This window comes from Condylostylus longicornis, unplaced genomic scaffold (genome assembly GCF_029603195.1).
Source record: "Condylostylus longicornis isolate FDR11 unplaced genomic scaffold, ASM2960319v2 ptg000022l, whole genome shotgun sequence".
NCBI lineage: Eukaryota > Metazoa > Arthropoda > Insecta > Diptera > Dolichopodidae > Condylostylus > Condylostylus longicornis.
In genome coordinates this window covers 1,060,681-1,074,709 of record NW_026577991.1, presented here as the reverse complement: position 1 = coordinate 1,074,709, position 14,029 = coordinate 1,060,681, and the positions used below count along the sequence as shown (strand labels likewise).

General features: G+C 23.7%; 1 protein-coding gene across 1 annotated transcript in view; it reads left to right on the top strand.

The window, feature by feature from the left end:
* The window catches only part of LOC129606751 (protein bric-a-brac 1-like), a 68,545-nt gene extending 57,193 nt beyond the window's left edge, over positions 1-11,352 (top strand). Inside the window, exon 2 of the mRNA XM_055517266.1 lies at positions 10,494-11,352. Coding sequence (XP_055373241.1) covers positions 10,494-10,550 — 57 coding nt within the window. The 3' untranslated portion in view covers positions 10,551-11,352. The remainder of the gene's footprint in view (positions 1-10,493) is intronic.
* The last annotated feature ends 2,677 nt before the right edge of the window (positions 11,353-14,029 follow it).

The following is a 14,029-nucleotide window of genomic DNA, read 5'->3' as shown; positions in this document are numbered from 1 at the left end:
TTTTGGATTTTCAAGCTAATATAGTAAAAATGCATTTTGAGTTTCGAGACGATTTCATGTCAAGTACTTAAGCTGCTATATAAACTAGATAAATATTATTGATTCAATAGCAGAATATCGGAATATAGCAGTAATGTACCTAACCTGCATATACAGTAAAAAAACATGTATGTGCATATGTTACACTTGTGTGGGGTATTGAACAAAATTGAAAAAAAATTTAATTCGAATTTTAAATTTTTTATTGATACCATTTTCTATCGTAATCGGATTTATTTTATAATAGTTTTCGCTCAGTTTAGCATAGAAAATAATGCGTCATTTTAATATTTAATCAATAGAAAAAATTCCCATTATCGATATACACATACACACGTCCACAATTCATTTTTATATTTTTATAAATTAATAAAATAAATTTTATTGTTATTTATTTATTTGTTAAGATAATTAAGAAAAATATAAAAAAAAAATATTAGCAATCAACAAAACAAAAAAACTACAATATAATTTCACAATAATAATAAAAATATTCGCTACAAAACTATACGTACATAGAGGCAAAGATAAACAGAGTCAGTCATTCCCATTTCCAGTTGAGAGAAAGAAAATTTCCATTTTAGAATTTCTGTTATTTTTATTGTTATTTCGTTTTAATTTAAAAGTAATTTAAAAGAATTATTAAATATATATACGATTAAATATTTGTTTTCAATTAAAGAATTTATTGTAAAAACCGAAAAAAAGAATAATAATGATAAAAAATTAGAATTTAATTAAATTAATTAAAATGATATCATAGAAAAATATGTGAAAATGTAACGTAAGTAGGGAAATTAAATAACTTATTTATTCGAATTTGAAAATATGTAGGTACATAAACTATATACATACATACATACATACTTATGTGTGTATATTGAGGACTTAAAAATTTTTCTTTCTTAAAATTGCACAAATAGTTCCGGTTAATATGGGCAGAATAGCTACCTCTTTCACTTCTATAAACTAACCAACAAGTATGCCAATCAACTTTTAATCATGTACCGGTAATTAAAAAAAATTTAATCAAATATTGTTAGACTAATCAACGAAAATGTTTCTAATACGAGTTCCAAATGCGAGTTTCAAAATCAAAAAGCTTAAAATTAAATACCATTATTATAAAAAATCTAAGTAGCTATACAATATCGAATATAAAATTTTTAAATCATTAAAGCATTTGTAAAATATAAAAAATCAAAAACGTAAAATATTTCTAGAAAAATATTTAGTTCAAAAATTTTAATTTTATAAAATTCTTTAAAATTCTTTGAAAAAAAAAAAAATGGAAATTTTTTGAATTTATTAGATGTGATTTTTATGTGGAAATTTTTTTTGTTTCTTGTGCAACATCGTTTAGTGTTAGTCTTTTGTGTGTTCAAGACATTAATGAATCTATGAAGAAATTAAATAATATGAAATTCAAAAAGGAACAATTGTTATGAAGCCTTTTCTTAGGTAAATATAATATTTTATATCGTATTAACTAAACAGTCTGGATTTAAGCTATAAACTGTTCATTAAATTACTTAATTTCAATAAATTTTTTAATTCTTAAATTTTGGAAATAATAAAAAACTTTGGAAATTAAATGGAGACACATTTTATAGAAACTGAAATTGAGAATAAAAGGGGGAAAATTTACAAGAATATGTATGTGCTTATTATGAAAAGATTAATGGTTTATGTTAAAAATTTTCTTAAGCATTATTCAAAATTATTATGTATATAACAAAATTTACTAAAGGCTTCGAAATTTCTAACAGAATTCTTGCTAATCTTCTATATATTGATATTAATAAAAAAAAAGTATTTGCTACCAAAAATTATGATCTCACAACCAGGTTATATACGTTTGTGGGATCCTGATCTAAAGTCGTTCCTAATAACCTGGTCGAATCAACAATTGTAATCAATTATTTTAATTAAATTGAAAACTCATCGGAAATTTTTCATAAAGTTCAAAAATATTATCATATCTTCATAAATTATTTAAAAAATCTTACGTCAAAATTTGTTATTAGCCCTTATTAATTGCTGAATTTTGTATAGTAACACGACATTAGGTGCAGGTGCTGCAATTTTAAAGTTATCGTAGAATGCATATTTTACAGTATTTCATATATAACAATATTTACATTAACAATATGTATAATAGATTTGTGGAACATTTCTGTTAAGTATTTCATAACAAAACAAAATTAAATAATTTTTTTTTTCATATTTAATATAAAAATATTTAAAAAATTTTAAATATAAAGGAAAGCAAAACTGTTTATTCATAAACATACACGTATATGTATATACATACATATAACAGTATATAACAGTATGTACTTGTATTTTAATTATAAATTATTCTAGCGAATTAAAAAAAAAAGTGTGATAGCGTGTAGAGCGTTTGCTTTACGATATTATTATAAAAGAATGAAAATTAAAATTTTTTTTTAGTTTTTTTTGTTGCTTTATTTCTTATTTATTATTTATTTTGTTTTTATTTTATTTTAAATTTTTTGTATTTTTCTTAGTTTTTATACACTCTCATTTCATTTTTAATTAAAACTAATTTCTTCTTTTATTCTTTCCGCTTCTTGTTAAAAGCCAAACCGAAAATATAAAATAATAAATTAAATAAATATTTAATTGAATTTAATGTTACCATCCCCACATGTTATATATGCATGCATATTATATTATACAAACTATATATATATATAAGTATATATAAATGTATATATGTAGATACTATAATAAATTTATTTATATTTTTAAGATGAAATTGTAAAAGATACAAACATAAAACCAAATGTGTAATATGTATACATATTCAGATAAAATATTTACATACATAGGTACATATGTATATAGATTACATTTAAAGTTAAATGGTTCCCTCTTATTCCAAGTAAAAATATATTTAATTTAATATTTTTATTGTTGAATTTATATACATACATGAGTCATTTTAAATTTTGTTTTATTAAAAATATATAATACAAATTTGTAATAAAATATACATACATATATACATATACGAATTATTATTTTATATATATACGTGATATTTTGGCCGTAATATACTTAGAGTTGTAAGTAAATTACCTATATACGTATATGTATCTTTATTATACACGAAATAAACTTATAAAATAAAATATAAAATTTTATTGAATAATTTTTATTTATTTCGACCAAGAAAACCGAATAATACCGATGATGATGATAGTTGAAATTGAAAATTAAATACAAAAAAAAATATTGTTTTTCTTTCTTTAATAATAAATAAAAAAAAGGGGGGTTTAATAAACTTTATTCAGATCATTATTATTTTTATTGGTTTTTATATCATATTTGTATATAAAATTGTGTTCAACTGAAGACACAAAATATAAAAAAATAATAATTTTTTTTTTATTATTATATTAATCATAATTTAAAAAAACAACAACAAAATAAATACGTACACGTATATTATGTATATGTGTCTATATTTTGATGAATGATATTTGAAAATTATATTGTCTGTCGAAGAATATTTTTTTTTATTATTTTCTGGTTTACATATTAACTGCGGTTGTTTTACTCATCATTTTCGGCAATATTACAATGATTGACAATTTTATTATAGTTAGGTACTACTTCTGTGATTTATTTTCGGAATTTCATGTTAATACTACCCGTAAGTTGGTATTTTTAGTTGTTTGATTACACAGTTAAAATATGCGCGTAATTGGAAACGTAACTTTCAGGCAAAGTTTAACTAAAAATGCTTTCAAAAATTTAGAAATTTCAAATTTATTCAACTATATTAATTTTAAAAACATTTTATACTTAATAGTTGCAAATACAATTAAATGATCCCAATGGAAATTTATAAATGGGCTTCAAATAAAGTAGATTTTACAGTGTTTCCGAAATTGCGAATTTATTTTCATACAGAATTTTAATTGCTGAATAAAATTTTAATTGCTGAATAAGTAAAATTAGTGTTAGAACTGTTTTCTCTACATATTTCTATTTGTGTATTTTAGGCAATTCTAAACAACAAAATTATATTTAACATATTTATTCAAATATTTACAATTAATCAACATAAAATTTACATATAAGTAAGTATATTATATTTTTTTATAAATGATCACCAAAAAGGAATAAATTTTATTTTTTAATAATCATATTTATTTTATTTTTAAGCACATATACGATTAGATAAAAAAACAAACAAAATTTCTTAAATTAATAAATAAAAAAGTACAAAAAAAAATTAATCTTTGAAATGTGTAAATAAAAAACCTACATACAATGTTACTATAGATATTGTACATACATATACACATACATACGCAAGCATTTATTTAACAAAGATTAAACTATAATTGTAATTAAGAGTCTCTCAATCGCCTCGTACACATACCGCGAATGTACGTATTATAAGTTTCTTGAATTTGATCGGTCGTATAAACAATATTGTGCACATGTAAGTTTATGTACTTATATACTCGTACATATATATGTGTGAAATGATCTTTGACTTAATTTTTGACCTCATCAATTCAATTTACCAGTTAATAACTTAATTATATTATTTACTATTTAATTCATATACATATTCAGCATATAGTGTACATCAATTTTTTTTAAATTTTGAAACCGATATAAAGTTTATTGTAGCATCGGAATATTGAAAAATGAACAAAATCATGATATATTTGGTGGAAAAATCATTAAGTAAATCATAATTCCAATCACACCTTTGCGATATTATAAAATTTAGCTTATATAATTGATTTATATAAATGCTTATATACTTAATTTCTTCCATTCAATTACCCACAATATCGCAATTGAATACTGTATAATTACACAATTCAGCTTATAAGTGTTAAACTGCTGAATTGTTTAGTGATACGATATAATAGACAAGTGCGAGATAATAGGACTAGCTTCAAAGTACAAATTTATTAACATTTCCACCAAATGTTACTTAATACTTATATGTACATACGTGTCATATCATTAATTTATAGTTTAAGGATGAAATCGAACGTCATGGAAATTCTATTATGACTATTGTTATTAGAGTTTCTGATTTCTCGGTGTTTTTTATTTCTCGAGATTCAAGAATTCTCAATTTCCTAAAAATTTTCATTCTCGAGATTCGAGAATTCTCGAGAAATTAATCAAGAGAATTCTCGAGAAATCGAGATTACCTTTTCCGTTCGTTTTAAATATTTTAGATGCACTTGGTGATGGTGCTAACGATAAGTCGTCTTTAAATTTTCTCTTCATTTTGTGCAGTCCAGTGAGATGTCGGTGTAAACTAGTTGTTGATGATGATTTACATGAAATTGTTTTAGCACAAAACTTGCAAATTGCCAAGTCCCCATTTCTGGCGAAATTTTTCCAAACATCGTCGTTTTCGTACTCATTCATTTTCTTGTTATTTTTTCATATAATATTAATTTATTTTAAAAAAACTAAAAATTCAATTTAGAAAAAAAGTTCTTAAAATAAAAGGTTTTATTCAATTTTCAATTTTATAACTGACAGCCTACTGACAGTCAACCAATGAATACCTAATGACAAGTAGCGCTTCACAAAGCGGCAAAATCAAACATTTTCAAAGTTTAGCTGCAACTTCATCTGCAAGCTACATGGTAATAAAACTGTTTGAGAATTTTCTCGACAAATTCTCGAAAAAAATTCTCGAGAAATGAGAATTCCCGAAAATTCTTTAAAATAAGTTCTCGAGAAAAAATCACAATTTTTTCAGTTTTTTTCTCGAGATTTCTCGAGACAGAATTCTCGAGACAGAAACTCTAATTGTTATTTTGTAATCTCCTTAGTATAACAACTGCAGTTTTTTAATAAAAAAACAAAATTCACTTGAATTAAATGCAAGACACTCATTGTAACATTAATATATATATATATATATATATATATATATATATATATATATATATAATATGCAATATATATATATATTATATATATACATATATATTGCAATCAATATTGTAATTAATATAAAATATTATTGTATAATTATATTAATGGCATTATTATTTCGATTATTATATAGTATTATTATCCATAAATCCAAATTAAAAATAATAAAAAAAATATAATTTATTTAATTATTATTCTAAATTAATTTCATTTTTTATAATGTATTTAATTACATATAACAACAGGTTGCGTAAGATATAAATTAAAATTATTGAAATATTTGATTATAATTACATATTAAAATGAATTTCTACTATTGAATTGTTTTTATTTTTAAAATATTAACAAAAACTATACTTAAAATGTGTAGTAAATAAATTAATTATTTAATAAATATTTTGTAATAATAAATCAAATCAGATCAGCCAAAGTGGCACGTTTCCAATTTCACTATCGCCTAGTTGAAGGGGCGTTTTATTCGTCATATTCAATCTCAGGTATTTTGTTTTTTTGGTGTTGATCTTTAGGCTGACTCAGCCTCTTTGTAAGGTATTTATTATAGTCTACATATTCATATATCTATGAACTAAGAAGCAGACCACCTTTTAATGTTTAGGAAGCCACACAATTTACCTGTAATCGGAATCGCAATCTACTGTAAACAATTCACCATACCGTTTAATTTCACCAGGATGTTAGAGGGAATTTCATTAGGTTTTATTCATAATTTTAGATACTTAAATTGACGACCGTAATTCAAATAATTCATCCGATGAAAGTTCCTTCCACTTTCATTAATACTTAGAATTAAATCAAATGTTTATTTTTATCCCATAATAAATCTTATATCTTGAAAATTTTTTTTCTTTATTTCACTTTTAAAATATTTTAGTAACAGAGAAATTCTTTGTTTCCCCTTTAATATTACTAAAAATATTCTTTTCTCTTGGTTATTGCTCATCTGTTCTGTATTAACCGCTTATTTCATTCATTCATTCATTCGTTTATTCCATTCATTCATTTTATTTTCACTATAAAAACGTATACACATGAATGTATACGAAAATATCAACTGAACTTAAAAAAAAAAAATTTTTTTTAACTATACTATCGAAATATAAAAAGAAAAAAGAAAAATAATAAATAAAAAAGAAAACGAGAAAATAAAAATATAAATGAGCGGTTGATCAACTTAAAGCCAATTAGTCTTATTTAGCAAGATTATATGAAAATTTAAAAAAAAAAACGCCGTTTTGTTAACGACGGCGACAATATATCGAATAAATTATTGAGCGATTCAAATATTGCATGTGTAGTCGCCGTATACAACAAACTCTCGTCACTTTTATTTTATTGTACAACAAGCTAAGCAATGTTAAAAATTTATTTAATACATAAAAATGTAAAGAATGTCTTCCGAAATTTGAACGAAAATTTATGAACGGCTTGGTACTTTTTTTATGGTACGCATAAAAGGGTGTACATCAGTATATTGTTGTACTTGTACCAGAGTTGTTCCATACGACAATGGTCATCCTTGTTCCAATGTATTGCAATGTATGTGAAATTTCATCTTAAAATTACCGTGAAATTGTGGAACAGGAACCTTTTTTAAGAAACTTAAAAATTTCCGTTCAAAATTTTTTGGTACAATTATTGACATATTATTATTAAGTGAGTGAAGAATTTTATAAATTTCATTCTGAAAAAAATTTTCCAATTGTTAATTCCCGAAAGAAATCGATTGTTATTTGATCAGTTTTATTCAACTTAGTTGATTTAGATTTATTTTTTTTTTCTAAGTTGATTTTCGCAAAATAACGTTTTGTGTTTTGACACTTTTTACTTTTTAGCCATTAATAAATGAACATGATGTACTCAACATTCATATTATGCTCAAGCATATGCATATATTACAGTAATTTTGAAAAACAAAAACAAAAATAACTTCCTTACACTCAGATCGTAGAAATGAACTTGAAAAAATAATGTTGACAACCTATTAAGAGTTTTATCTTAAATTGTATCTTATCAAATGTGTAGGTAGGTATACAATGATACGCCGTTTATGTTCACATTTTCATACATTTTACTTAACATGGTGCAAATAAAAAACAAATTATTACATACACACATACATGTACATACTTGCATATAATTATTATACATAACCACAAACATGCTTATAAATTCACAATGATGATGCTATGCACTTCTTAAAAACCTACATAATAATTTGTAGTATGTGGAACAAATGAATAAGCGACAAAACAATAATGACGACCACGATGGACTTAATTTTTACTGTATGTAGTTTTTTATCACATTGTTTTTCTACTGCTTTTTTTTTTGTTTTTGTTGGTTTTGCTATAGTTTTTCTGTAAAAATAATGTTTACACTTTTCAATATATGCGCCTTTTTTAAAATATTCCGAGCGCGTGCTGTTAAATGTACTTGAAAATAAAGAAAAATAAAAAAAAACAGCAAAATATAATGTACATTTTCACATACATCTATACAAATATATATACACCCATATTCGACCGCATATTAAGCAACAAGCAGAAATTAAAGTAAAGTGTAAAAAAAAAAATAAAAGACGAAACAAAAAAATAAAAAAAAAGACTTTAGTGAGTGGCGCTTCAACCTTATTAGGTAGCTTTTTGATGGTTGACAGCTGACGTGTGTGTATCGCATCGCGTTCTTTATATTCATACAATAACCATGAACAACAAAATATACTTACATACTTTCTTAATTCAATTTTTTTCTACAGATTCTAAATTCATACACTCAAATATATAACACTTAATATACAACACTAGTATTATAAGTTGGGTATGGTGTATAAAGCCACAATTATGAGAGTATGTGCCTGTTAAACTATTTATTAAAGTTGAAAATGTTAAAAAGCCGGCATTTTTATAGTGCATTTAAGTGTGTAAACATTATGTATGAAGATAAACAATCATACATGGAAATATACAAATTCATGCATACATAAAAATATTGTGGTTAGTTTTTTTTGATCTCGTGGGGTTTTCTAGATTAAATTTATCATAATTTTTCCATTCTTTTAATATTTTGCTTTCTGATGAAAAAACTCTTTTATTTTATAATTTTTACGAATGAGTAAGTCACCTTTTTTTATTATTATTAAAAGGTTTAGAGTGTGAGATTATTAGCATAAGAGTGTCATAGTAAAAGAAAATTAACAATGTTACACTCATACTTTAAATGCAATAAATGAGAAAGTGAAAAAGAAAAACGTAAAAGAAAAATAAAATGATAATTTATTCGTTCATTCATTTTTTAAATTCATTCATTTATACTTTACAATAAATTCATATATTTTATTCATAATAACATTTTTATTATAAAATAAATTAAAAAAAATAAAAAATAAATAAAGTATTATAATTTCAGTTTGTATTTTATTTTAAGGAAGTTATCATAAAATTGTACATACATATTATGTATATGTAGATAAGGTTTAATTCAGAGAATCGGACGGAATTACTCTTATTTGTACTTCCACTGGAAATGTGTGTAATTTGTAAAAACTTCTATAATAATAGATTAATTTACATATACGTATGTATGTAGACTTCATATGATATTTTTATATAATTTTTAAACGTTCTATATATAAGAGTAACAGCATGAGCTTTTAAAGTGAATACACCGTAAAATACTCGCATTACTTATATGTTAGTAGAGTTATATGAATAAAAATTTACCAATTAAATGAATAATAATAATTGGCTATAAGAATAAAAAACATCTATGGTTGATATTTGAAACTTCTGGAAATTGTCTCATTTTTTTTAGGTACTCGTATTGAATGACCATGGTTTATCAAATTTATCGAAAATTAGTTGTCGTTGGTGTTTATTTCCATTATGAAAATTAGTTATTTTTGTCTCTTAACATTAGAACTATTTTAAACTGAATTAAAATGATCGGTTTCAACAATATTGCTCTAACTAAAAATTAATTCATTATACCATAACAAATTCACCATTTAGTTTTGTTGAATTTCAATGCTTTTTCATTTTAATGTTATACCTATTATATTTTGTTATTATGTGTGCAATGGTAGACCTTATATTCCGCTATCTATGATGTTAAAATTGTATTATAATGCATTACAGTATAGTATTATTCGATTTTAATATTCGAGATTTAACAGTTTTTTCTCAATAAAGCAGGGATATTGAATAACAGACAATAAATATTTTTATTTTATTCTTTATTCTTTGGTCACTTTCTTAAGACTGACTAATACATATACTAAAATTTATTGAGAGAAAGTGGTGAATAAGGCGCTATGTCGTCAGATAACAAGAGAATTGTCATATTGATTTTTTCGATAAAATTATTTTGAGTTCTTGTGTTTTCACACCGGGTGTATTATTCTATTGTGTATTATTTAAATTGAATATTAATAAAATTTTAGTATTTTAATATTAATAAATTTTTTTTTCTTCTATTTTCAGGTAAGTTCCCGATTTTTTTTATTATCATCAATGAAGTATAATATAAAATTAAACTGAAATATAAAAATGGTTGTAAGTGGCCACACATAATTTAATTTTAATGAATTTTATTGTGAAAATTTTACGATAGCCGTGGACGCAAAATGGTGAGCCCAATTATGCGAATATTTTTATATTTTTTTATATGTACAAAGTATATGTGTATATTTTTTTATTTATTTAATTCTTTTGTAATGAGTTAATAATTAAAATCTCTTTCTTACGATGTCTTTTGTTACGGTACAATCAACAATCTACTGTAAAATCTTTCTTTATATTTTTTCCAAGACGCCACATTCTGCTTACCGGCTCGCACATACCATAATTAGTCCTATAACTAAAACGAGTTTATAATAAGACTGTAAGGTGGTACTATAAAAAAATTCGGCGAACGAGGTCTTGAATTAGTGTTAGAGATGATTTTGTCCAGAATGTCGGCCGATATGTGCTCAAATTTCAAAACTTGGAAAATAAATGTAACATCAACGGTTTTTCGTCTTTTTGCCAAGATCAGCATACAAATAAGCCTTAATCTATATTCATAAGGGATGAATTCTTATATACATATGTATTTAACTATGCATTTTTTTCAATCCGATCAAATTTTCCAAATCAATATTGTAAATTATAATTTTTAAAGCTTATTATTCTTATAAAAATAATAACTAAAAGAGTGCGTCTCTTCTAAGTTTGTACAAGTAACGTGTCATACATGCATATACATACATACATTACACGTATACAATTATATATGTTTTACAACAGAAATATTGCATATGAGACCACAAAATATTTTTCATTTCAATAAAACTAAAGTCTAGTCGACGCCATTAATTATATTACTGTAAATATCAATTAAGTAAAAAATATTAAATAACTGTAATATTTATTAATAAAAATATAAAAATACAACAAACTGCCATAATATACAAAAAAAAAAATATAAATAAATAAATAAGTAAAATATACGAAACACATACTATATATGCAATTAAATAATATTACTTTATGTACCGCATATGTAATTAGTTAAAATTATATACAAATTTACATTATGTATGTATGTATGTACATATACATACTTTACTAAACAAAAATTTTCATTCTCTTTTATAGTAATTATAATAAAATCCAAATTTATAATAATATTTCTAATTCAATTTATTTAATTTAGTCAAAAAAAAAAATAAGAGAACAAGGAAAAATATAAATATACTTATGAATATATCATTATGCATGCATATACTTACATACATACATATATGTATATATCAATGTTATTTTGTACAATTTGTTATTGTTTAATATTATTTGTGCATAATATACAATTTTATGTACATACATTTTTATCTTAAATATTGAAAATTTATAAATTTCTAAACACGAGCTCTCTTACATAAGTCTATAGTTATATCTAGCTGCTATATTACAGAGACATGCGTTTATATAGGGTTGAATAAAATGCTTGTTCTTCTTCTTTGTTCACTTTATTTTGAATTTATTTTATAAGTAAAATGCAAAAACAAAAAAAAAGAAAGACCTGCTGCTATCATCAACGTACAGTGAACTAAAACTATAAATTTTCTATTACCAAAAAAATATATTTTTGTTGGTTTATTATACTTTTTTGGCTGTTATTATTTTTCATATGTAATTCCTTTCACCAAAAAAAAAAAAACAAAATATCTATGGTGTGATCAACACTTAGCCGACCGTATTGGTTTTTTTTTCAGAATGATATTAAAAAATTCCAATACTTCTATCTTCTTATAGGCGGCGCGGAACAGTTAAACTAGTAGGTAGTTGTGTTTTTTTTCGCCCAAAGAAAGTGACCAGGCTATTGGTTGAAATATTATGTCTAAATCCGTAAAATAAATCTTATGAAAGTTGATATTCCGGAAGCTGATTTAATCGAATAGTCTACTGATCCGTTGGAGTGAAAAAGTATTCTAAAATATATAAAAAAATTGTATATATAAATTTAAAGTAAATAAATTTAAAATCGATCTACATATATAGTAAAGGTCTGTGATCCCGATTTCGCTGTAAAATTTGGTTTGAAAATATGGCGGTATCGGAGAGAAAGGGAACTTGTTACCATATTGCCGATGATGTCATCATTACTTATTATATCAATTATCCAACTGAAATATTATGCAATGGTTTTGCAAAATTTGATGCAAACACAATACCTCCCCGAATTTATGCAATACTATATAAGTAAAAACGAATATGTAGTTAAAATATTATGTAAATAGTATGTGTATATGTTTATGTAAGTATGAGAGAAATTTGATTCAATGTTGTTGTTCCCGTTTATTTTTGCTGTTTGCCTTACGCTTTAATATTTTGTTGTTCAGTTATTATTTTTCGGTGCATTTTTATTATAGGCTTGTGGGGGGGGGGGGGGGGGGGGTAGAGGATTCGGGTACACGTACAGTATTAATTTACACTCAATCCAAAAATGCATTCATTTTCAAAATTCGAAGAATAAAAAAAAAATAATAATAATGCGATGTTTGCTTGAGTGCCTGTTATTTTCTCGAATTTTCTTTTTTAATAACGTATTTTTGCTAACGTATGTATGTAAATATATTGATGTTAGATGTGTATATACGAGTACTTACATCTTACTTACATATGTAGAAATAAAATTTGTTCTGATATACTTTTACAGTTATATTATTAAAATATACAATATGTGTAAGGATGTATACGCATTCGAATCATATTATTGTAAATAAAGAAATAACAAAAAGAAAAGAAAAAGCAAATTTTTAGAAGAAAAATGCAATAAAATTTTACAAAATTGCATATATTGGCGGAAAATCTATAATTTTTGTTTTGTTTTTTTTTCTTATATTTTTTGGTAGTATTTTTATATTGCTTTATGTTAGTATGTATTAATTTGTGTATATTGTTTTATGTTAGTATGTATTAATTTGGAGTTTACATCTATATACATACGCAATAATGCAGATTAGAAAGACATTTTGTTTACACAGTAAAGTCCTGTTATATATCCTGTGTTCGCTTGCTTTGATGTGTGCTCATGTGTCCATTTACGAAATTTTCAGACCCTCATACGCAAGTAAGTTTTTGTTAAAAAAAATATTTTCAAAAACAATATATTTATTTCTCCGCCTATAATATTCTCCCTAAATGTATGCAATAAAATATAATGGAAATATAATAGAATGGTCAAGTAATCCTTTATCAATTTAATTTATTCAGTAATCAAAATTGAATATAATTTAATAAGTAGATTCACAAATTTACTTTAGATCCATACTATTTATAAATAGCCAGCAATTGTGTAAAAAATTATAAAGAACTGCAACTTAAATTTTTTTAAAAATAAATGTGCTATTTTACAAATTTTAAGTTTTTTTCACTGTTGTTCATAATATTTTGCTGGTTGTTATGTTCTGGTTCAAAGGACTTTTTATGTGTGTCTCAAAAAATACAATTTACTTAAAATTCAATACTTTTCATTG